The sequence below is a fragment of the Zerene cesonia genome, chromosome 20 (assembly GCF_012273895.1).
Source record: "Zerene cesonia ecotype Mississippi chromosome 20, Zerene_cesonia_1.1, whole genome shotgun sequence".
NCBI lineage: Eukaryota > Metazoa > Arthropoda > Insecta > Lepidoptera > Pieridae > Zerene > Zerene cesonia.
Window position 1 is genome coordinate 5,976,106 of NC_052121.1, and position 22,877 is coordinate 5,998,982.

Here is a 22,877-nt window from a genome sequence, read left to right on the forward strand (position 1 = left end):
TATTGAAGATATTCCCATTTTCAAGATCTTATTTGCGCATCATTCCTCGCAGCAGTAAATAAAATGCACTCACAATGAATCGGTATATGTTTCAGCGCTCGCATATACACGTAAACATAACATCGTTGTTATGGTGTTAGTCAAAGTCTACACGAATTAATATTTTCACATTCACTAGGTTCGTGAAAGCGAGATATATGTAGTGTAAAAAATTTATGACTTCAGATTCCGGGACAAACGAATAGCCGACCGCGGAAAGGTACATAGATCCATTTAAGCGCAAATACCGATCCACTTCTGGTTAGGTAATCCCGTCTAATCCACATTCACATTAAATATAGATGATGCTTGATAGCAAGAATATAGATCTATCATTATGCCTAGCGTTAAATAAATATTAAAGCTGTGATCACAGATGTTATCTTGTTCATTTTATGAATGGTATACATGGCAGATGGGATGTGAGATGGCATGAATATCACTTCAGAATCTTAAAGCACAGGCATTTATTATTTATAATGTATATTGTGAAAGTATGGGCGATATGTTCTTGTTAGTGTTTTAGGTAGTTTAGATAATTTAGTACGCGTTGAATATAGTCTGGAAATATAATATTAAATTATGTTAACTAAAATAATAAGATGGAGTCGTTGTAACATCTTTTTTCCAAGGTGCTTAGGATTATTTACTTTTGTTCTTTTATGTTATAAGCTTCATCTTATTATTCTTAAGACTTGGGCTAGTTTTACCTCTTATTAAATTTGATGTAGCTTGCTGATCATTTTATGAATTGTGGTTCTACAAAATTAAGATTTTTTTGAATTTACCGCTATAGCACACGGCATATAACGACATGCTTAACAAAAGTTAAAACTTCAGTATAACATAGTGAAACAAGATAGAGTTTGGAATCAGTTAGTTCTACTCCAATACTCTTAGCTCGAGGCGCAACGATGCGTGGCCCGTGAGTCGTGCTCAGCAGAAAAGTTAAGACACGTGGTTGTATTACGCTTCAGAGATTAGAACATTAATCGTTTTCACCGGAACAAGCTTAAATAGATATACGAGTATGTATTGAGTACTCTCATTTCCAAGAATGCTTCACAATGTGAATTTTCTTCATTCAATTTCGGTCAAATAATCTGTCCCAGTTTATTAATTATTGTTTGGAGTTCTAATATTAAAATGGGATAATGAATGGAATTTATAAAAATGAAACAATGTAAAGGTATTTTATAGACAAGACTTCATAATCTTGCTCCATAAAATAATGTTAGTAATTTAGTCATAGTAAAAATCATTTAGTCACTTGTCCAAACAGATGTAGTCCATTTAACGTTATTAATATACAAGGTGGAAGATAGAGGAGTCAAATATAGTTTCAACAAATCGAACAGTTTCAAGAAAATTACGTACTTTGTCATGTGGGCTCGTAGAGAAAACAGGTGACTCAGTTCTCGTAGGAGCGAGCTCGGAGTCGTTAACATATGAGCCCATGTAGTTGAAAATGGCTCTATTTTGAAATCGTATTGGTCAATATATTTTGTTAGTTTGACATAGAGCTCTATTTCTTTAGTTTCATGTATAAACGTTGCATGCAATTTAAATGGCACTTTATATAAACAGTATCTATGAGGCGGTAAAATATCCCGTGACAGCAATTTTCTATTGAGATTTTTTAATTGCACAGGTAAATATTATACACTCACTAAACAATTCTAAACCTCAATTAAAACAGAATACTTTTATCTTTTCAGAATTTTGTGATTGCAGCTTAGCAGCAGTTAACTAAAAACATTGAATTTTACCTCTACTAGTCAATTTATACGTACGATTTTCATACCATAGTTTGTTCCGCTGTTTAATAAAATAGTAGCATAATTTCTCGTTGGAGCGTTTTTCTATGTCTTTTTTTTTACTCAGGTAATTTTCTTATAAACTTAATATGTAGACTTCTAGACGTTTCACTTTTTTGAATAAGTTTATAACGTGTTGTATTACCACCGAAAGAGTAGAAGAAATTCGATTGCTGAGGTGGGATCACGGTTGGCCGAGAGGCTAGGCGTTGCTACGATTTGGCAAAAAGACGCGGCTTCGATCCCGCCACATTATATTTCTATTCTTTAAACATTTTTCATATAGCATGTATTAGGAAAAAGAAATATACACTATAGTATTAATATAGCATCACAATAAACGATATAATGGATTAATATCCATTTACGGTAATGAAATGATTGATTAACAGTTACGCTCGAGTTGCCTCGATATAAGTAATTTGCTCTCCATAACTCAATGTTTCCACTTCGATATGCAGCTGAATAAGTTTGCTGGAACTGCAGTAATTTAATCTATAGGTGATTCATTGCATCTGAACTGAATTGTCCTTTTATATTGCCATTCAATATGTTTGGGAAAAATTGTTTTTATTTGAGCAATTATTAAAGTTCATCTACTACTGTTCTCGGTTATAATCTATCTGAATAACAATTTTAGCAAAAATAAACGCAAAAGGTTCCTATTGTATGATTATATTTTAAGCTGTAGAAACATCATCACTGGCTAGCTCCTAATCTGTTCTCTACAAAAAAATTATTCAACTTAGATATTAAAATTACTCGAACCAATGTTGCTTCATTTAGTAAGCTGGTTGACTCACTGCGTTTGTCTTGTTTCAAATTTCTACGTAATTTTCAATTCATGTCATTGCTAGAAATAAATAACACATCGAAGCTATTATTCAGTTTGTGTTTGTACGCCAATATTACAATGAGAAAGAATAAGATTTTTTACGTTTCAGTTTGTAGCTAGACAAAAGCTATCTAATTTAAATATTTTAATAAGTAGGAAGCTACAGTGCTCCTAAGCGACATAAGCCACGCTTTTTTCAAACAGAGCCGAGGGTACAACTAGTTATTAATAAATGTATTAAGACCTAATTTACTCTACATAAAACCTATGCAGGCGTAAATGCAAGCTGTTATCGATGTTACATTATTTATCTCGAGTCAAACTAAATTAACTAACTTTAATTAGCGGAGAGAAACTCATTAAGGCCACAACTAAGATTAAATGCGCTTGAAAATGATCTCCATTCGTGCCGGAAAAGCTCAGTATAGTATTACAGGAAAGGAGCTTACGGAAACATTCTACTTTCCACCATCGTGACACCGGACGCGGGGCTTCCTACTCCGTAATTCATATTCAACACTGCAGAACTATAACCAGCATATTACCATACCACTGCGGATAGCGGAAATACTAAATAAAAGATTAATGGTAGCTATGTCAACGAAAAATGGACTTAAATTGAAACAATGTACAGTTATATGTAATCTGTGCATTAATTATTTTGCATTATACACACACGATTGATTTTTCCTCAACCTTACATAGATTAAATTCATAAAACGTTAAAGAAGGAAAATGGCATGAAATTACGAAATTTATATAAGACGGGTCAAATGGTAGAGGGCGATTTGTATATTGTACAGATGTATGTCTTATATTAGAGGATTAAAAGCGCATATTGAACAATTTCGTTTAGTTAAAATAAAATATCTACAGCAGTAATGTCCTAATTAAAGATCTCGGCTTCCCAAAGGCAGGACATGATAATGTAAGAAAGGATGAGTTTGTGCACAAACGAGTAAAGAAAAATAGATCAATGTCAATAGCAATCTCTCTGCGACTTTAAAAGATTTCTTTATATCCAAGCATTTAGATCCGTATCTCTTTAAGGTTAACCCTTGCAAGCGAACCATTAAGCCGTGAAGACGGTTCTTTTACTTTATATTTCTTGATAAAACATGCGTAAAAACATTTAATGCTTTATTGCAATAATTTTATCAAAACCTTAGTAAGAGAATAGAAATTAGAATTACTCAACAAACATAAAAATAGCAATCAAAGACAAGTATAATAAATATGTCTGTACACATTAATTATTATAATCGGATCTATATGTTTGGGCCTACCCAACAATTACTGAAAGTATCGCTTGATTTCGCATTATCGGAGCATTATGAGATCCAATCAAAAACGAAACCTACATAATAATAGGTCTGCGATGAGTGCCATGTTTTATAAAACCGACAAACGAGTTTTAATTATGGGCTATTACATGTATAATGTAACTATTTATATCATGAAATCAAACAAAATGACTGTCGCCATCGCCACCGCCGACCGATAATTATTTGAATTTGCTTCTACCATTAAAACGTTACCTATTTTTAAGCGGCAAAGGACAAGAAAAGGGTTTACAACAAGAATTAGGAAACGGAATAGGAAAGGTGAGGAAAAGTATACTCTCGCCGAACGAAACACAGTAGCTTTCCCATGCTACTGTTTTACGCTGATCTTCTGTGTGGGTGTGGTATCTTCTCCGCTTCTGCTGCGAGTTGACCAAATTCTTGACAAAGCGTGCTCGACTGTCACAAAAAATCTTCCTGAATTATTACTTTCTTACTTACTCCTGTCGCGCTGAAACCCCGAAGTGGGTCCTGCCCGGTCCTGCGCGGTTTCTTGCCAATTGTTGGTTTTTAGCACGCGCATGTCCTTCCACCCGATCTGGCCAGCGATACTTAGGTCATCCAACCGGGCGTCGTCCCGATGGTCGGCCCAAGTATGCTCTCTTTAGTTTGCCTGAATTATTACATTTTTCATTTTTATATTCGTTAAAAAATATTGTACAAGTAGTTAGCAGCTGGTGCAAAGCCAGATTTATAATCAGGAGACAATAAAACTAATCCGAAACACATCGAAGTTGGATAACCAACTCATGTTGAAATAATATATTCACTTTACGATAATATTTTTGCATATAACATCGTTATTCGTTAACGAGTTTGTACAGAAGCTATAAATCGTCTAAATCATCAAACTGGACGTGTAGTGTTCGTGTTATTTCCCATCCAGAACTGATAGCATATTTACATAAAACGAGATTTATGGGTATAGCTGCACTAGACCTATCACATACAAGTTGTATTTGTTTTTGTCGTAAATGAAAATAATTTGTGTAACTCCCATTGATCGTTTGGTTGACGATTGAAAATTATAATTGTAGTCAAAAATATCTGAAAAGGGTTCTTGACGTATGGTTACAAAGAACTTTAGCAACCAATTTATCGTTTCAACCAACAACGACCAAGATAAAAGTTACCTATATTTTCTGTTTATATGTAACTTCTATAAATATTTCACATTTTCGTCATGATATGATATTCATAAACAATTCAGTCAATATGTAAACATCTATCAAAACATCAATCGAACATGAATGTGTAAAAGGGTTTTTATTTAGATTTTTATATTTAAAATTCAGTAACTAGGGCTTTTATTCAATCATTATAGAAGTATATAATCTATTTCTGAAAAGCTACGTTACGTCGATGATGCATTTGTATTGATGACATGAAACCATTAGCTTTCAGCGTTTCAAACATGAACCAACACTAATGAGCACTAACCTACATCGTCTTTATTTAATGGCTGCGTCATTAATGCTAAACACGTATTTATAAATAAATGACATCTATGATAGTTCTACCACTCTCCTAATGAGTTATTCAAACAATGAAATCCGTGTTATACATTTTATTTATCTAAGTCCCTCTGTTGTGGCTCTTTTGTGTGATGTAACAAACTCGGCAAGTAATTAGAAATATTGTTTGCTATGATATTAAAGTATAGATATAAAATATGATAACTTTGATGATTATAACTTATGATTAATAAGCCTGCAACTGATTAAAATTTTCAAATATAAACTTACTTGCCTTGCTAAAAAAGTGTTTTTATAAAATGTGAAAAATGGGACTTTCTTAAATGGGACTAAATAAAAAAAAGATTTTCAAACTAATCGTTTAAAAGTCCTCGTAGTTATCTTATAACAAATCCCCAAAAAAATTGAAAGGAGGAGGTTTTCAATTCGACTATACAGTATTTAATTTAGTCAGTTAAAAATATATTTATTCTCCATTAGTCAATAGTGCAATTCAATCAATTAGTACAAAGCAATACAATTTAATTCATTATTTTGTAATTCTAACTTGAACGTTTCGATTAATTTAGACTCTACAGTTGAAACGAAAATTAATCAATGCTCCATTTATTTTCATTTAGCCGCCAGAAAATACTTCGAAGCTGTTAATACTTATTATAGCCTATTGTGATCTGTGTGGAATATTCTTTACAATTCAGAAAGCAGCCGGTCGTTAGCGAGAAAAGTTCAATGTACCTACCTATTGAAGATACAGTATTGTGTAAGTACCTACGTGAACGATCTACGTATTCAAACTGCGAGCGAAAATCGGTGCCATGCTGTTTCGTTTATTTTAATACTAATTGGACATGGAAACTGACAGATATTTGAATTTGTTCGGATATATTTCAAAGCACGTATATTGTTTAAAAATGTATGAAACGTTATTCATGCATGTATCGCAACGCGGACCGTGTTTAAAAAATGTATGGCGACGTTTATTTATTCTGTATTGATGGTTTGATAAGTTCTGAGAAAAATCTACGAATGAAAACAATAGACCCTTGCTCAAATCAACTATAGTTGAAATCCGTACTGAGGATGCAAAGGGCTTGCTAAATGGGCTATAGGTAGTTGATAGTCGTAATAAGGGTTAAAAATGGGACATATTATTACATAATTATTATTAAATGTGTGCATAATCAAAGTTGTGGTATTTAATACATTCATGCAAATAACACACAATACATCAATCAATACACATCAGTATATTAATTATTTATGACAAAATTTACTTTACGTTACGTATTACTATATCCGAAAATATACCATTTTGACATAATTGGCGTCTAAATTATTCAACGTTACATAAAAATTTCATATTATATACACAAACACGTGTATCATAGAATCACACAATACAGTTTTTTTCTGATTTATTATTCTAAGATTAGCATCGACACCCTTTGGAATATGTTTATTTTCTTTTTTAGTGCTTTTCTGTTTAAGATAAAGCAATAATATATTTTACAGCTTTCTAGTGTATCTTTATTTACATATGAAAAGCGTTGCCGGTAGCTTTGTTTTGTGCTTTTTCATTATGTGTTATATTTTTACATAAAGAAATACATTTTCCCTTTTCTACGGTAAGAGATGAGAATAACTTTTGGATAAAGTGTTAAGATACTTTTATTTGATATAGTTTATTTTAAGTTACAAAAAGTATTATTACATCAATCAAACAAAATAAAAAAATGTATGTAATTAATGCTTTTCTCTGTTCGGAATAATAATAATAATAAAATATTTTATTAAATCCTTAAATTACATCTATTTCCAAATTGAATTGAAGTTGTTAGTGTGGTTAGGTTAGGTTAGGTTAGGTTACCTACAATATTGTGATTTCTATTACGATTCTATTTTCAAATATAATACTGTAGGTAATTTTAATTAGTTTATATGTATAAAATAAAGTAAAAAAAACATATTTAGGACGATATTTTGAGGTTAAAGCCTCCTCCCTTTTTTCCCACTCATCTTTATTTTTGGCAAATCTAGTCTATGGTTCCTGCAAGATTAAAGATGTCATCACACCAACGTGTGGTTGGTCATCATCTTTTACGCTTTTTATAAAAACGCATATAATTTATTACTGAATACCATATGTCATCTCTCCATCTACACAAATGAACTTTTCTATTTTATTTTTTTTTTTTGCAATGGAAATCTTGCGGATTATGATTGCGAATATCTAGATACCCACGGCCCCCGGGAAAGGAGACGTGGATTATCCGAATTCCTATCGACTAAAATCCCACTCCCCACTGTGACACGTCTACCCGCTGTAGTGAAGGAGCCACGGGAGCTGGTTATTATTCGTCCGCGACCCTTACACCAATGACCTGCCAACATTTTCACTTTAATCTACAGATATACCTTACTTCTTGAGCTTTTCTCCTTTTTCTTATAATTTAATATTCATAAAGCTACGCTCCATGTGTCATTGACAGAAGCTTAGTCAAAATTTTATCAGATTCAAAAAAATTGTTATAAGAGGCCAAGTTTGGCATGCGTGTGTTACGCAAGACGTATATCCATGACTTTTAGAGTGTTTGCTAATATTCAATATTTCTTTCGTGTTTGTTTGTTTCTTCTTCCTACTTATTTATCATTACATTGTTTAAAATATTTTCCTTGCGGTGCGGTGATCATATTGGTTTGAGTATAGGTATACTCAAATCGTTCCTATCTACTCGTAACTATAAAGTCTATTTCATCTTATACTTAATTTTTGGGTTACATACATGTTCATTTCAAAATGTCCGTTTTTTAAGGAGTGTTATATTTCAAAAATATAATAAAAACAAAAATCCATTGAAAGTGGTCGTCTTTTATTGTGCCATAACAGTACATTCCTCTAGCCTTATCCTCGTTTTCCTTTGTTTGACCTATTTTTGCGTTGTTTGGAGATCTTCTTTAGTCGAATTATGTGTAGATGTGTAGAATGGTATTATATATAGTGTTTTTTTGCTTAATCCTTTTTTATTTATCCATACTTGTAAAATATATAACGATCTCTAGATTTGATATTAAAAGTGAAAAAATAACACATATATGAATATACGATGACAAAATTATTTACGATGAGTTTGCTAGTGATAAAATAAATAAGTATAAATCATGTTTCCCCTTAATATATATAATAATTTCCAAGAATATGATTTTTTTGTGGTTTTTATATTCTTATCTAAGAACAATTGTTCAAAGTTAGAACAAAGCAGATACCGTGTTGATGACATTCCTTTGAGAGCAATAGAGGTCGCGGAAAGAATCTAAGATAAATAAAATCACAATGCGGTACCGTGCTCTCTACAGTCATTATAGTAAGCGATGAACACAAATGTTTCTCCATGTATGCCTTTGTGAATGGCTTGGTTGTTAATAGACAAGGTGTTTTGTAAACTTGATGTAGAATGTAGATGATATTTGTGAATCTGCGATGTATGATATTTATATACACTTTTATGAATTACCTAGTCATAAAAGTCACATTTCAAATAGGAAGTTTTAAATAATAATTGAATACGAATCGATGTTTTTTTTTATAAATAAGTTATAGTATAAAAGTGAAGTCCCGTGTCCCCTAGTGGGGTATGGGACAGATGATTTACATCTGTTTCACTGATCGATTTCTTTATGGACAAGTAAATATGTAGGTACCGCAAACCTTCTGTATCCTTCCACCTTTGCTTGTTCTGCCATAAAAAAAGACTAAGACTTTTGAATCACGAGAAGGCATTATTTGTTGTTTTGATTTAACATAAGTAATTCGATAAAATGATTTTATGAGATAGTTTAAGTCCTTAACTATAATCGAAAATTGAGTCAAGCATTAATAGATACACTTTTATATTATTTGTTAAAATTAAAATATAATGGGTGACTGGTAAATTCATTATAATTTTACCTTTTAGACTAAAAAGGTGTAAGGTTAATTGATTTAACCTTCCCCTTTTTAATTGCTGATGGAAATAAATGTGAATCGAAAAGAGCTTCCGTGTATATTCACTTTTGAAAAATATTAAACGACCCTTATAAATCAACTAAGCGAAAATATAAATGGTAAATTATACCCAATTACTCTTAGAAAATTTCAGAATGCACAATACCATATGGGCCTCGACATAAAACGATGCTTATCTTTGAAAAACAAAATAATAAAAACGAATTCTCTAAACGTAGTCAATTGAATTGTGAATTGTGATCTCAAAGGTGCTCAAAGCGAGTCTTTCAATTTTATTTTGTATCCTTTTAATATATTTACAGGTACGTAAGCAGTTAATTCAACAAGGTATAGGTATAGGTAGTACTTATTTAATAATCTGTGCTGTGTGTATCTAATAAGATAAATATTATCTTTTTTATAAGAAACAATAGTTTTGACTGAGACACGTACAAAGTTTTTAAAACATTAGTTTTAATGGGTAATAGGTACAAATACATACAACGATAAATTTATTACCGTACAAATCACTAACTTTTCATCTCAAATTTCATTACTTCGTAGGTATAATGCGAAGGTAGAAAGTCTAATATTCCGAATCGATTCAAATAAAAAAAACTTGGAAATTCAATTTTCAGCAAATAATCGAATAAACCTTTTGAATAAAAGCGATAACCAGTAGCTTTAGAAGTCTGTTAGGTACCTACCTACCTAATTAAAAAAGGTATTTCAATCTAAACCAATTTCATTTAGTATTTGCCCGATTTTCTTTAATAAGTTTTATATTATAAATATACTTATAACACAAATCAAAAGTAAATGTCAAGATATTTTATCAATTTAGTACGAATATACCCAAATGGATATTTGCGGACGTACACGTACGAATTGAGAAAATGTAGAATGTTCCTGAATGTTTTATTGATACCTTCACAAAAAACACTTTCGTATTAACAGTATTTCTATCATATTGTTATTTCCTCGTGAATATCTCTTAATCTATGTTTACGTAAATATTATTCCAGAGTTTCAACTTCGTTTATTCAGTTGACATTGTAGTCTGTTGAAACGGAAAACTTTGGATTTATTTTGTCATTTCATAGTTAAGAGAAAATACTTCTTACATAATTCAGTCACGTATTCAGCTTTATTCTTGAAGATTCTTGAAGATTTTTCCAAATTTGAAGAAGTACTTAATAATCATACAACAAATATATTCTAATTTATGGTTTACGCAAAAAAATTCAATTTAAGTTTTTTCCTTACAACATTAGTAAAACACATTTTTATATGCGAGATGTAAGAAGGTATGTTCCTGCTTACTTTATAAACATAAAACAATAGAAAAATAAATATTTTAAAAGTAAACCCTTCAAATGACCAGAACCAGGCCAAAGTTCAATATCAGTTAGTACCACACAGGAGGCGCCAGTTTAAAAAAAAAGAATCACCAAAATTGGTTCACCCAGTCGAAACTTATGAGGTTACAAACCCAGAGAAAACACAATCGGATTGAGAACCATCTCCTTTTTTTGAAATCGGTTGATGAGAACAGATATATCTGTAGTTCGATACTTTGTCGTTATGAAATAAACGCTAAGCCTTAAGCATATTTAAATCTTTTAAATGTAAGAAAAAAAAACACCCCAAGAATGTGTTATTTCTTTAAAACCTATTCAAATTATGATTAATGTTTCATAATCTTGTGACAAGTGTCTGTATATTGTTTACTTATAATTAAAACAAAAATGTTCGTGTGTCCTTTTATAATTATCGTAATATTATTCTCGATGCTGTTTATTATTATGTTATAATTACCTTAGGAATTCTTTTTCAGAATACACAGTCCACAATAATTATTGAGCTATGGTGAAACAAGCGTTGGATTTTTCACGAAAATATGACACTGACTGTAAGTATAGTCTTACTATTATAGTACTATGTTATCTGTGGTCAAACTTTTTACTAAATAAATTTTGCTATAATTTAAATAAAGTTGTACAATAAATATAACTTTAATTTTAAATTTAGTAGGTGTGTGTATTGTAAATTAAAAGAGACATTCATGTGATTTTGAAATGACTCATAAATCCAAATAAATAAAATTCGAAATAGATAATTTGCTTTTTCTTTATTAATTTTGGGATTTCTGTACAAGCAGAATTAAAAAGGTATGATAATAAAAGTAATTTTATAAGTCCTTGCTCTATAAACCTTGTATATATATCGGGTGTTCAGAAAAGTTTTTATACGTTAATTTATATGTTATAACGTCGAAAGTTAAAACTATTTTCGATAATGGAATATCGCTGTATCGATATTCTCTCTAACACATTATCGGCACACTCTGAACAGAGCAAACCTCTAGCAGTAAATCGGCGCACCTTTAGTATTATGCTAATGCCTTTTTATCCCTTCTTTGATCCGCCCTGGTAAATCTAACGATCTCGTAAATAACTCACACAATGCAAATGTGGTGGGAGATGGAAAATATAGCAGCGTTTTGAAAAGGGGTTTATTGAGTTGACTCTCGACGGTGAATTTTGTGTTACCAAACATATGTTTATGTATGTATACAGCCAAATTTAACAAAATTTTCGTTGTGTTAAGTCCTTTGAATATGGTACACATTGGCACGGTACACACATTTATGATAAGGTAATTTTTAAAGAGAGATATTAAACCAGACTTTTGTTATGTCAAGTCACGTTCGTGGACCACCGGTGAGAAAGCATGGAGGGCGCGGACGGAAGCGACGACCTACTGCAGTGGGAAGCGCTTTACCTACAGCTGCCGGCACACAATTCCTCCAACACCACCGAGTGGGTCCCCGCATGGAACGTCAGCGAGTCCAACAGGACCTGGTGGGACTCGTCCGCGCCCTTCGACTCCCCCGCAGCGCTATTGCGGGCAGCCGTCAAAGCAGTTATTTTGGGACTGCTTATTTTGGCAACTGTAGTCGGTGCGTATATTGATTAATGGAAAATAATTATCAAAATATTCATGAATAAATTATGGTATTATTAAATCGTGTTTAACCGTTGTTGCAGGTAATGTGTTCGTTATAGCCGCAATATTGCTCGAAAGACACCTAAGAAGTGCCGCGAACCAGCTCATACTGTCCTTGGCTGTTGCGGACTTGCTGGTTGCTTGTCTGGTGATGCCACTCGGTGCAGTGTACGAGGTCGCGCAGCGGTGGACCCTCGGTCCAGAGCTATGTGATATGTGGACATCGGGTGATGTCCTGTGCTGCACGGCATCCATACTTCATCTTGTCGCGATAGCACTCGATAGGTTAATAATTGCATATATGATAATAGAACAGAAGGAATTAGATTTGCGTCTGGAAAATTGGAATTAATATCGTATTGCAGAACAATCCAGCACTTTTAACTCACAATTTATGTTATGTCGCAGTAAATAATATCATTACAAAATAACGGCTATGCTTTAGATATCCCAATGGATCTTTATTGGGGTTTATTTTCCCCTAGCGATATAATTGCTTATTGGGGATATTAATGGAAACTGAATACAAAGACAATCCGAAATTATTATTGTTTCTCCATTCTAAGTCCCTGAGCTTATGATTTTGCATTTCAGATTGAATCTAATAATAATTAAATAATTGAGCCATTTGTTCCATGCAGCAAATACGTCACTGATTTATGGCTTTAATTTATCTTTCTTATGACTCATGAATCGATTTTAATATGGCACTTTCTCCCAACAGTAGTAAATTAGTTATTAGAAACAAATGTCACACAATTATAAAATGTTCAATCAACAAAGCATCAATAAACAAATAACATATTTTTTTCCTTCGTAGATACTGGGCTGTGACAAACATAGACTACATTCATGCAAGGACAGTACGTCGAATAGGTTACATGATCGCTTGTGTTTGGATCGCCAGCTTCTTGGTTTGTATTGCACCACTTCTTGGTTGGAAAGATCCCGATTGGAATCGTCGAGTTTCACAAGATTTGCGGTGCGTAGTTAGCCAAGACGTCGGTTATCAAATATTCGCGACAATGTCATCTTTCTATGTCCCAGTACTAGTTATATTAATTTTGTACTGGCGAATATACCAGACGGCCAGGAAAAGAATACGAAGGCGGCATGGCGCGACCGCGAGAGGTGGCGTGGGGCCGCCGCCCGTACCCGCTGGCGGGGCGTTAGTGGCGGCCGGGGGGAGTGGTGGAATTGCTGCAGCTGTTGTGGCAGTTATCGGTCGACCTTTACCTACTATATCAGAGACTACAACGACTGGAATGACAACAGTTTCGTCTAATAACACCAGCCCAGAAAAACAGTCGTGCGCGAATGGGCTGGAAGCAGATCCCCCTACGACGGGGTACAGCGCAGTCGCTGCTGCCTATTATCCTACATTAGTGAGACGTAAACCAAAGGAAGCCGCAGACTCAAAGAGAGAGAGGAAAGCGGCAAAGACATTAGCAATAATAACCGGCGCGTTTGTAGCGTGCTGGCTTCCATTTTTCGTGTTAGCTATATTAGTGCCGACGTGTGATTGCGAGGTGAGCCCGGTGCTGACATCTCTGTCGCTGTGGCTAGGCTACTTCAATTCGACGTTGAACCCTGTAATATATACCGTGTTCAGTCCGGAATTCAGGCACGCGTTTCAGCGGTTGCTGTGCGGCCGCCGAGTGCGGCGCCGCCGGCCTCCGCCCTAGCTGTAGGATTGTACTCGTACACGTGTCCCTAGAGCCTTCGCCCCAACCCGACTGACCTCGTTAGCTCGATACATTATGTTGTCTTGTTACATTTTCAGAGATATATTTACACCCTGTTTATTTTTTGTACGTGATAAATGTGAATACTTATTTAGAAATAGATAAAATACCTTTAAGTGATAATAAATATACATTATAATTTATTCAAATACACATCCTATTGTAATAAGATATTTTAAGTACAATAGTTTTTACTGTGATGCATAAAAGTTTTATATAATTATAATATTTTATGGTAGATTTACTTATACTGTAAAAATCTACTTATTTCATCCCGAAAAGATGCTACTAGTCATTTTATTTGAAATATAAATCATTGTTTAATTCGAATGTTGTTTTTCTTTCACAAGTTACGATCATTAGCTACCGTTACCGTGTTTATTTCAACGAAATTGAATGTCGTAGTAGTAGAATACACAAAACTGACAAAAGTAATAAAAATCAGGATGACAACTTTTACATTTACGAATGAAAACTTCTCAACATCGCCAACCGGTGTTTAAAATGAAATGCCAATTTCAAAGATTAAATTACACCTAAGACTTACATTAGGAAGACTTACGTTCTTCCGTAACAAAGTGAATTAACTTGTTATTCTGAGAGACACATCTAACAGGAGGTGACGTTACTTTAGCTGATTATAATATTGTTATAGACCGAATTCCAACACAGTACGACTCGTAATATTATTAAAATACTTTCAAGGGAAGGTGGGATAATATCCCACAGATTACAGATTAAAATACGATTAACTAAAAAATTCTAAAAATACATTATTATTACATTAACCAACGTTCTATCTTGGTATACATTATTTATATCTTAATGGACGCATCGACTGGTACCTAGAGTTTTTTTATATATATTAATTATTAAATATGCTATGGTTGTTCACATAATTATGAAGCACATAATCTAACTAAAATGAGTAAAAAACCTGTCAAATTTCAAGAATACTAAAAAGAGCTATCGCATAAATAAAGGTTATGGTTAATTAAATTAAGTGTATGTTCAGACTTCTCATAGAATTTCAAAATTCATTAATATTGCATAATCTTTCGGGTCAAAAGCACGCACTTTGTCTCCATGAATACCTCTTTTTTAGTCTTGTTCTGGTCACTGGTTATGTTATGTTCGATGGTTCAACTTTCAAGCACACCAAAACAATTATTTATTTATTTATAATACTTTATTGTACAAAACAGAAAGTTTGTACAAAATAATGGCACAATGGTATTTCGTACAAAAGGCGGCCTTATTGCTAGACAGCAATCTCTGCCAGGCAACCTGGTAGGAAAGGAAATGCAAGAGTTGCAATTATTATAAGTGTGATAGTCTAATTCAGATAACACATTATTGTTTGATGAAATAATTTATGTACGGGCTAAATTTGGATATACGTGAAAAGTTTAGATAGAATTAAATATGAGGCTCGATGAGAATGTGAACTATTGACCCTTTATATAGGGTAAGTGAACGGGTCGAATTAAATATTGGCAAATTAATTAAATCACCATTTATTATTTATTAGTGGAAATTCCAATTACGCATACCCAGAACACTTGGAGAAAGTGCCTTGTCCCACTGTAAGTTGGCGGACCTAATCGGCAGATACATACAAACTCGCTAATAGCATGTTTAAAGGCATGTGCATAAAACGTAGGTATTTATACTCAATCCATCCATTAAATGTGATATAATAAGTCCACAATATGAAATATTTTCGAGACACAGAAAGGCAACGAATATATATTATGGGTCGAATTTAAATGAAGGTAGGGACAACCTTGTCATCGTCTTTGCGGTCGGATTGATAACGTTTTAATTTCCCTTCGCTCTTCTCGCATTTTCTAATTAAACCTGTCCGAGTATCGCCTTAAATTCTTTATAGATTTGCGTCATATCGATCGTAAACCCTTAGATTGTCATCTAACGAAAGGTTCATATATTTAATGACCCATTAAGGTCCGTACTTGTTCTTTATACGTCTGTCCGTAAAGCTTTATTGTTATTACGAAGAAGATAAGTTTGCTTGCAATTCATTCTTATATCGCAAAATAAACGCCTCTTTTATTAGAATTTCTTTATTACGATAATAATTTCAAAGAATATTCTAAAATACTGCTTTTGCTACCCATTTCATTATGGAAAAAATGAAAAGGAAATAAAAATGAAAGATTCAGGATGAAAGACTCATTTTAAAATTAATGTATACTTTATCATTTTCTCGGTATTTTTAAATAGGTAAGGTTTTTTCATAGAAGAACAAGGTGTTAATAAAAGCACAGATTCCAAAAGGTTCCTATTTATATAAATGAACAAATTAAATGTGGTATAACTGACTGAACACCCTTGTTGCTAATTTATAGCTGTACTTCAATGAAATAACTGTATGTCTCGCACTTATAATTAACTAGCTTTCCGTCAACGGCTTGACCCGAGTAGTTAAACGAGATGACTCACCCTGCGCCTGGTAAAAAGAAGCCTATGTCAGTCTCTTACATCTACTGACACAAAAATCGTATTATAAAATCGCTCGGTTAAGACGTGAAAGAAAAAACAAAATTAAAATCGCCAAGCTACTAGGCGCAACCATACAAATTGCCTATATGTAATCAATACCACTTATGTATAATCAGTGACACGCTACACGTTATTATGATAAGCAATTCTTAATCGAACTTTGACTTAGTTGTTTATATCTTTATTCAATAGTGAGCGTTGATGTACACTTTTCCATTATTTCTTTTATAAATAACTTACGTTAATTGTAAGCGCTTAAATAAATATAAAAACCTTTGTGCATAAATTCAATGTGAATTTTTACGCCTTGAATGTGGGAGTCGACCTCACTTGGGAAATGGGAAAGGTACCATACCCCCACAAAATATCGGCATGAAATATTACCAGAGCCGGAGACCCGTTTTTTTCCACACCCTGCTAGTCCATTCCTTCTTTCCTGTCGTCAATCTTTTCCTTTTTCTTTACCCCTTAAAGCAAGAACCGCATTTTCTAAGGCTCTACTTCTGCAAGCATTCATGGGCGGTGGTGATCGCTTACCACCAGGTTTACCATCAGCTCAATTGCCCGCTATGACATAATAAGTCTACTTTAAATACGTACTCGTAAATTGGTCTCAATGTATTAGCAGGTTTTTAACTAAATAACATACATCAGTATATATATGTAAAGCAGTGGTGGCTCAGTGGTGAGAACCTCGGACTTCAAAATCGATAAGTCGAGTTTCGAGACCGGGGCGAGAGCGTGCAGGAAATAAATTGATTTTTCAATTTATCTGCACATGTGGATAACATCACCACTGCTTAAAACGGTGAAGGAAAACATCGTGAGGAAACCGGCATGTCCAAGAATTCAAACTTCGACGACATGTGACATCTGCCAACCCGCACTTGGCCAGCGTGGTGGATTATGGCCTGAACCCTCATAGGAGGCCTGTGTCCCAGCAGTGGGAACAATATATGGCTGATGATGATGATGATGATGAACATACATCATAAGAACTAGATCTAGAATCGTAATTAAAACTAAACTAATCTCAAATCTCTATGTAACACCTTCTTCAATATTGCTTGGGCTTCCATCTATTGTTCCCACAAAAACGTTACATGAAACCTAATTACAAAAATATCTCGCCTCACGTACTCGGTACTTATAAAGTACTAGTTATAAAATACAAAGCTTTTATAAGCATTAAGCTCCTTTCGATGGCAATACAAAAGTTTCCTTTGGAAATTAGCCAGGCTACGTGCTCAATCTTTTCGTAAACATTTTCATATCGATTGATACACGTGACTGATAGGGGGAAAACTGCTTTGTTCAGAAAACTTTTGTTGTTCTTTCTCGTACGTGACTCTATTAAACGCGTTTACTTTTAATAAAGGCACATATTGTGATGAAATTTTAATCTTGTGAATATTTGAGGGATAAACCAAACATTGTTAAACATTATTGGATTCTAAGGAAGTTTTATATGTTCGTTTTTGTTTACTAAATGAATTTTCCATTACTTGTCATGGTTAATTGAGTTAATTATTGCTAAAACAAAAATCTGTTTTGTTAAGTTTGGATATTCTGAAACAATTTAGATTTTTTGTATTTATTCAAATTTAGGCTTGAGTAAAATAGGTAATAAATTAAATAAGTTACGCTTCCGAACATATTATTGCCACAAACAATTAAAACATCTTATGTTCAACAAACCACTATTTCTACTTAGATCACAATCTTTATGGTCCTCTAGTTCAAGATATCTTGTGGGCAAGTTTAGGTATTTATTATACAGAGTAAAAGTAAGATACATCTTTTGTAGTTTCAAATTTGGGACTATTTAATTATTAATTTTTATTAGAACAGAAACTCGGATGGTAATGACTTATTTATTTCTTTAGGACGATTTACAAAACGTTATTGAACAAGAAAAATTATAATAAATTGATATGCTGAGTGCAGCTTCAATTACAAGTCGCCACGGCTCACCTTAGTTGCGTCATAAAAAAAACTAACCCGCCTTCGAGTATGACTGACGAAATAGACCCAACCGAAATCGGACTACACGGAAGGTACCAGCTTTCAAATAAAAACTAATCATCAACACCGCAAAAAAACAAGCACAAAAAAACAGTTGAATTTGAGAGCCGGAGAAGTCGGTTGTTAATAAAATACATTATACATACATACTGAGCATAGCCTTCAAATTGTTCTAAGAATTCAGAAATAGGATAGCAACAGGTAAGATAATGATTGATCGGTAATAGAATACTAGAACATGAATTCATTAATCACCGACCGCCAGGCAGTCGCGTCGTGATGTCACTACCTCGTAGATGACAGACTGACGGCAGAAGTTGCCATTTAATTAATGAACCGCTGCGAATTTATTTCAAATAATTTATTATTTAACTCAACAATACACATCAGTTTCATGTCACGAAAAATAAAACGGTCTCTCCCTCTTCGTGACTTTTGAAAATTATGTTATAAATGTAATGTGCTTAGCAACTTAGTCTAGATAAATCTCTCAATTTTTAAAATATTGTTCCTGCAAATGGAACAGTGTACTATAAATACTTTCAATTCTATGCTTTAAGTTGAAAATAAAATAGGAAGCCTCTTTCACTGTACTGTCACAAACAAATTAGGGAATTCATTTACAAGTTCAAGTTTGCACGGGATTTGCTAAGATAAATTTTAGATGTCATTCCAACAAACTCGACCTTCCCTTGGTTTGTATTGTGTTTTATTTCATAGCGCTGAACAGTGCTAGCTGTTATCCCAAGCGCTTTAATTTGTGCAAGGAATATCTTTTACAACAATTTGAAAGAGAGCCTATCTCTTTAAAACGTTGACAGGGTAATCTCATAATCTTGCGGGCATTGTGGAAAAAGCGCCTGTCGCTTGCACTAGAAAAATTACACCTCAATTGTTGAAAGTGATGTATATTTTATTTTTGTATAAGAAATCGCTATTTACACAAACCAGCATTTATAAAACATCTATGTCTATACTATGTTATAAAACATGACATTAATATTTGAAATGATTTAAGGAATACAATCTGTTGATTACCTTTTATGCGGGAACGTGCTTAAGTCATATAATATCACGGTTCTTATGTTAACAATTGATCGAGTTTCTTTGCACAAGTTGTGAGTTAACCTGTGATAGCTAAATAGGTACATTCAAGTCGAGGTGCCCGCTGTTTGCTGAGCGCCATTACAGCCATTAGTTAATGGACGAGTCGCCGGGTTAATGGTTGCAAAAGGCCTCACTTTGTAACTACGAAGGGAATTGTTTCACAGCCACTCTTGTTTAAATCATGGCTGTTTCAGTGTGACGCTGTTTTATTGAAACCACAATATCCACATAAAATATTCATAGGAGCTAAGAAGGCTGAAGTATTAAGAATCTCAAAATTTAAGTACAAAGATAAGAAAATCTTTACATTAGGAAAAATCATTGTGTTGAAAGACTATTGACCGTACGTTAACACATTCCATTACATAAAAAGAGTGTCAAACCACATCTGTAATATATACTTTGGCTTCAGTGGGTACCTATATACTGTACGCATAAGCAAATTTATTTTTCTAGTTTACTGTCTAGAAAAATATATTGATGACAAAACAATATATGCCAATGACGCTTAATAATTAAAATGTCACTTTATGTCACGTCAAAATCCGTCCAGTTTGGACTGTAGGGCGTGCCAAGGATAAGACGCATCGGTTAAAAATTACAAATGCACATTTCACAGACTTAATACATTGAATTAAAATCGCCTAAACAGGAAACCTTGAACAACTTTAATCAAAATTTTGAAATTCAGTTCTAAAATTAATCAAAACCGCCGGCAACAAAACACAGCTCGGCTAACTTTGCGTTATGAACTGTAATCATTCATTTTCAAGCAAAGAATAAGTATTCAAATGAGGACTTCAAAACTAATCTACATTTGCGCGCGACCCACAAAATGAAGCAATTTTACCTCAATTTTTCATCGTGTTTGTAATAAAAATCCCGTCTTTATGATTCCTTAGCAACATATTACAATAACAATAACTTCCAAAAATATCGAGTTGCAGTGTTGTCTTGAGTTAGTATCACAATAGATTATAATGGGCGCTATTTGTTACAGAATTTCGTTGCTATAAGAGCAGTCTCTAAAAATTGAAATATTTCCCAATATAAAAAAGCTATTCTATTATAACCTAATTATCAAGTATTCATATATTTATATATGTTATATAGGATATATTACATATTTCAAACTAAATATAATTATGTTAATAATCAACTTGCCAAACCAGCGTCAAATTCCGGCCGAGTCTTGGAATGTCAGTTGTTAACGAAGTCCTTAAAATTTAATATTCCCTAAAATAATATTTGATTTATCATTATTGCCTATAATCTAAACTTTACTCCTATTTATTGGTATTACGTGAGAAGTATAATCAAGTGGTTCACGAATGGCTTTGTCAGATAAACCCCGTACTTAGCGCGCAGAAATATATTTATTGTACTAAAAGTTATTTTTTGGTTCTGTTACTCCGTGGGTTTCCAACCGACCGGTGACCTTTTTGTACAGAATTAATATCAATACCAAAAATCAACACTTAAGCTTAACCAATTACATACGAACATACATTTCTTCAAATGTATCATATTTATGTATGAAATCAGGGGCAATACCCTGTCCTTACTGCCCCACGCTTCAATGGAAAATTCTGTAAATGGATGATTGAATATTTGTCGTATAAAGATCAATCACAAGTAACCTGAATCCTTAAAAGCATCCATACGAGTACAACGAAATAATTTATATTATTATACATTAGTATAGTATTATAAAAGAAAAATAAGTTACCATTTACAAAAATAAATATTTAAGTAGGTCTTAAGAGTCTTACGAATCTGTAAAAAAACTAAAGTTCTCTATTTTTTCCTTGAAAATTTACGGTAGATGATCTCTAACAAAATAGTCTCTTTTAACAAAGGACTTCATAAGTAGAATAATATTAAATATTACAGCTTACAATGAATCCTTAATGCATTTCGCCTATCACCATATAAATATCGTCATATTATTATACACTAAAGTATGTTGAGCAAGGCTTTCTATGTTATAGAAATAATTTGTATTCAAAATCATAATTTCAGTTTTAAATAATAGAATAAAAAAAACGCCTATTGTCATTAGGGTACCGTACCCAAAGGGTAAAACGAGACCATATTATTAGTAATAAGGTCCCGTTTTAAGACAGCGACACGATAAAGGAAAGCAAAGTGTTAACTTCGCTGTCAATCTGTCTGGTCTATCGCATTTTCAGTTACTCTTTGCCTTATTTGTACGGAACACTTATTGTCGCGTGTCCGATTCGCACTAACATGGGACTGGAACCTTTAATTATGTAATAAAGATCACGTAACATTGAAGGTTTACTCTTTAATATAGATTCGCCGAGCCACTAATGTTCTAATCGCTTACCATCAGGCGAACCTCCAGCTCAGTTGCTTTCTTTAATTCTTATGGCATAATAAATACTTGATAAGGTTTTGTTTCAAAAACATGTACAAAAGATTTATCATTCAATTGACGCGAATTACCAACAGAAGTACTAGATGTAAAAAAGTAATTGAGGGCCTCACAATTTCACCTTAAAAATGTACACCTCCGTAATGTGATTATTACTTCAAATGAGTATGTTGTACGTTAGTATCCTGACCCAGACGGATTTTGGTGGACATTAATTAAATAAGGAGCAGCCTGCTTTTAACGCTTCAAATACGTTATGTAAATTCACGTAAAATAGATACGATATCTGCAATTCAGTTCAAACGACCCTAAATGGCCCTTTCGATGAAACTAACAAATTTGTGGATACGGTAAAAAGTTTATACTGCTTTTAGCTTGAAATGAATTCATTATTTAAAATCGGTGATACTTTATAGTAACTACTACTAACAAATTAACAACGTGCGTAACTATGGAAACATTTTATGAAACTTTTATGCGCTCTATTAGTGGTCAGCTCCGGCTTTAATTGGGGAACATATGTAGCCTATAGGACTACGACATTCAGGTATCACGTATAAATTATTAATTAAGGCCCAG

At 33.2% G+C, this 22,877-nt stretch overlaps 1 protein-coding gene across 1 annotated transcript; it reads left to right on the forward strand.

Moving 5' to 3' along the window:
- The first annotated feature begins 11,324 nt into the window (after positions 1 to 11,324).
- Positions 11,325 to 14,529, forward strand: LOC119835070 (5-hydroxytryptamine receptor). Its single transcript, XM_038359685.1, has 4 exons — positions 11,325 to 11,403; positions 12,196 to 12,453; positions 12,542 to 12,785; positions 13,321 to 14,529. The coding sequence occupies exons 2-4, from the start codon at positions 12,225 to 12,227 to the stop codon at positions 14,183 to 14,185; spliced, it is 1,338 nt and encodes a 445-aa protein (XP_038215613.1). The 5' UTR covers positions 11,325 to 11,403; positions 12,196 to 12,224; the 3' UTR covers positions 14,186 to 14,529.
- Positions 14,530 to 22,877: the final 8,348 nt, after the last annotated feature.

Bases quoted from the DNA above. Each gene is read 5' to 3' on its own strand.
- LOC119835070 (XM_038359685.1), top strand. From the start codon at position 12,225: ATGGAGGGCGCGGACGGAAGCGACGACCTACTGCAGTGGGAAGCGCTT. The intron at 12,454-12,541 runs GTGCGTATATTG...CCGTTGTTGCAG, and splicing joins TATTTTGGCAACTGTAGTCG to GTAATGTGTTCGTTATAGCC. The intron at 12,786-13,320 runs GTTAATAATTGC...TTTCCTTCGTAG, and splicing joins GTCGCGATAGCACTCGATAG to ATACTGGGCTGTGACAAACA.